This window comes from Egretta garzetta, unplaced genomic scaffold, assembly GCF_000687185.1.
Source record: "Egretta garzetta isolate BGI_Z169 unplaced genomic scaffold, ASM68718v1 scaffold94, whole genome shotgun sequence".
NCBI lineage: Eukaryota > Metazoa > Chordata > Aves > Pelecaniformes > Ardeidae > Egretta > Egretta garzetta.
Genome location: NW_009259683.1, coordinates 5599628 through 5600361, shown reverse-complemented (window position 1 = coordinate 5600361; position 734 = coordinate 5599628). Strand labels below are relative to the sequence as shown.

The 734-nt window shown below is 56.5% G+C and overlaps 1 protein-coding gene across 1 annotated transcript in view; it reads right to left on the bottom strand.

Moving 5' to 3' along the window:
- HOXA11 (homeobox A11) overlaps positions 1-490 on the bottom strand; it is a 2246-nt gene extending 1756 nt beyond the window's left edge. Inside the window, exons 1-2 of the mRNA XM_035894060.1 lie at positions 449-490; positions 6-341 (exon numbers count right to left, since the gene is read on the bottom strand). Of these exons, the coding sequence (XP_035749953.1) occupies positions 6-341; positions 449-490 (378 nt within the window). The remainder of the gene's footprint in view (positions 1-5; positions 342-448) is intronic.
- Positions 491-734: the final 244 nt, after the last annotated feature.

Below are 734 nucleotides of genomic sequence, written 5' to 3'. Positions count from 1 at the left end.
GGCGCCTTCTCGCCACTCTTGTCTACCGGGTAGTCCGCCGAGGCCAGGTTTTCCGCCGTGCCATAAGCCGTCTCGAAAAACTGGTCGAAAGCCTGGGGCAGGACCCCGTTCCTGCCCACCGTGCTATAGAAATTGGAAGAGACGTTGGTGCTGGGGTGGTAGACGTTAGCTGTGTTTTTGCCGAACATCTCGCCCATGCTAGCAGTGTTGGTGGCAGGCAGGCAGTCTCTGTGCATGATCTCCTCTGCGGAGTAGCAGTGGGGCAGATTGTTCCTGGGGTGCCATTTACTGGAGGGATCAATGGCATATTCCCTGAAGGTAACTTCTCTCACAGGTTGGACCTGGGGTAGGTTGGAGGAGTAGGAGTATGTCATAGGGCGAGAAGACGGGGTCTGGGGCAAAAAAGAAGGGAGGCTGGAAAAATCAGGACCCGAGACGTAGTAAGTACAACTTGGCAAATACATGTTAGAGGAACAAGGAACACGCTCATCAAAATCCATCATTGGGGCTACCTCGGCTTCTCCGCATTAGCTGAGCTTAACATGATTCTCTAACGCAGCTGCCTCTTTGAAGCAGATCCGTGAAGTAAGAGATGGGGAGACGTAAGCTGACGTGGAAAGCTCTCCCCGGCGGCGGCAGGGAGGTGCGGTCACGTGGCCCGACGTTGACATTGACGAGCGGCGGGTCCGGGCCCCGCTCGCTCCCTTTGTGGCCATCGCGGGGGGAAGCAGCAG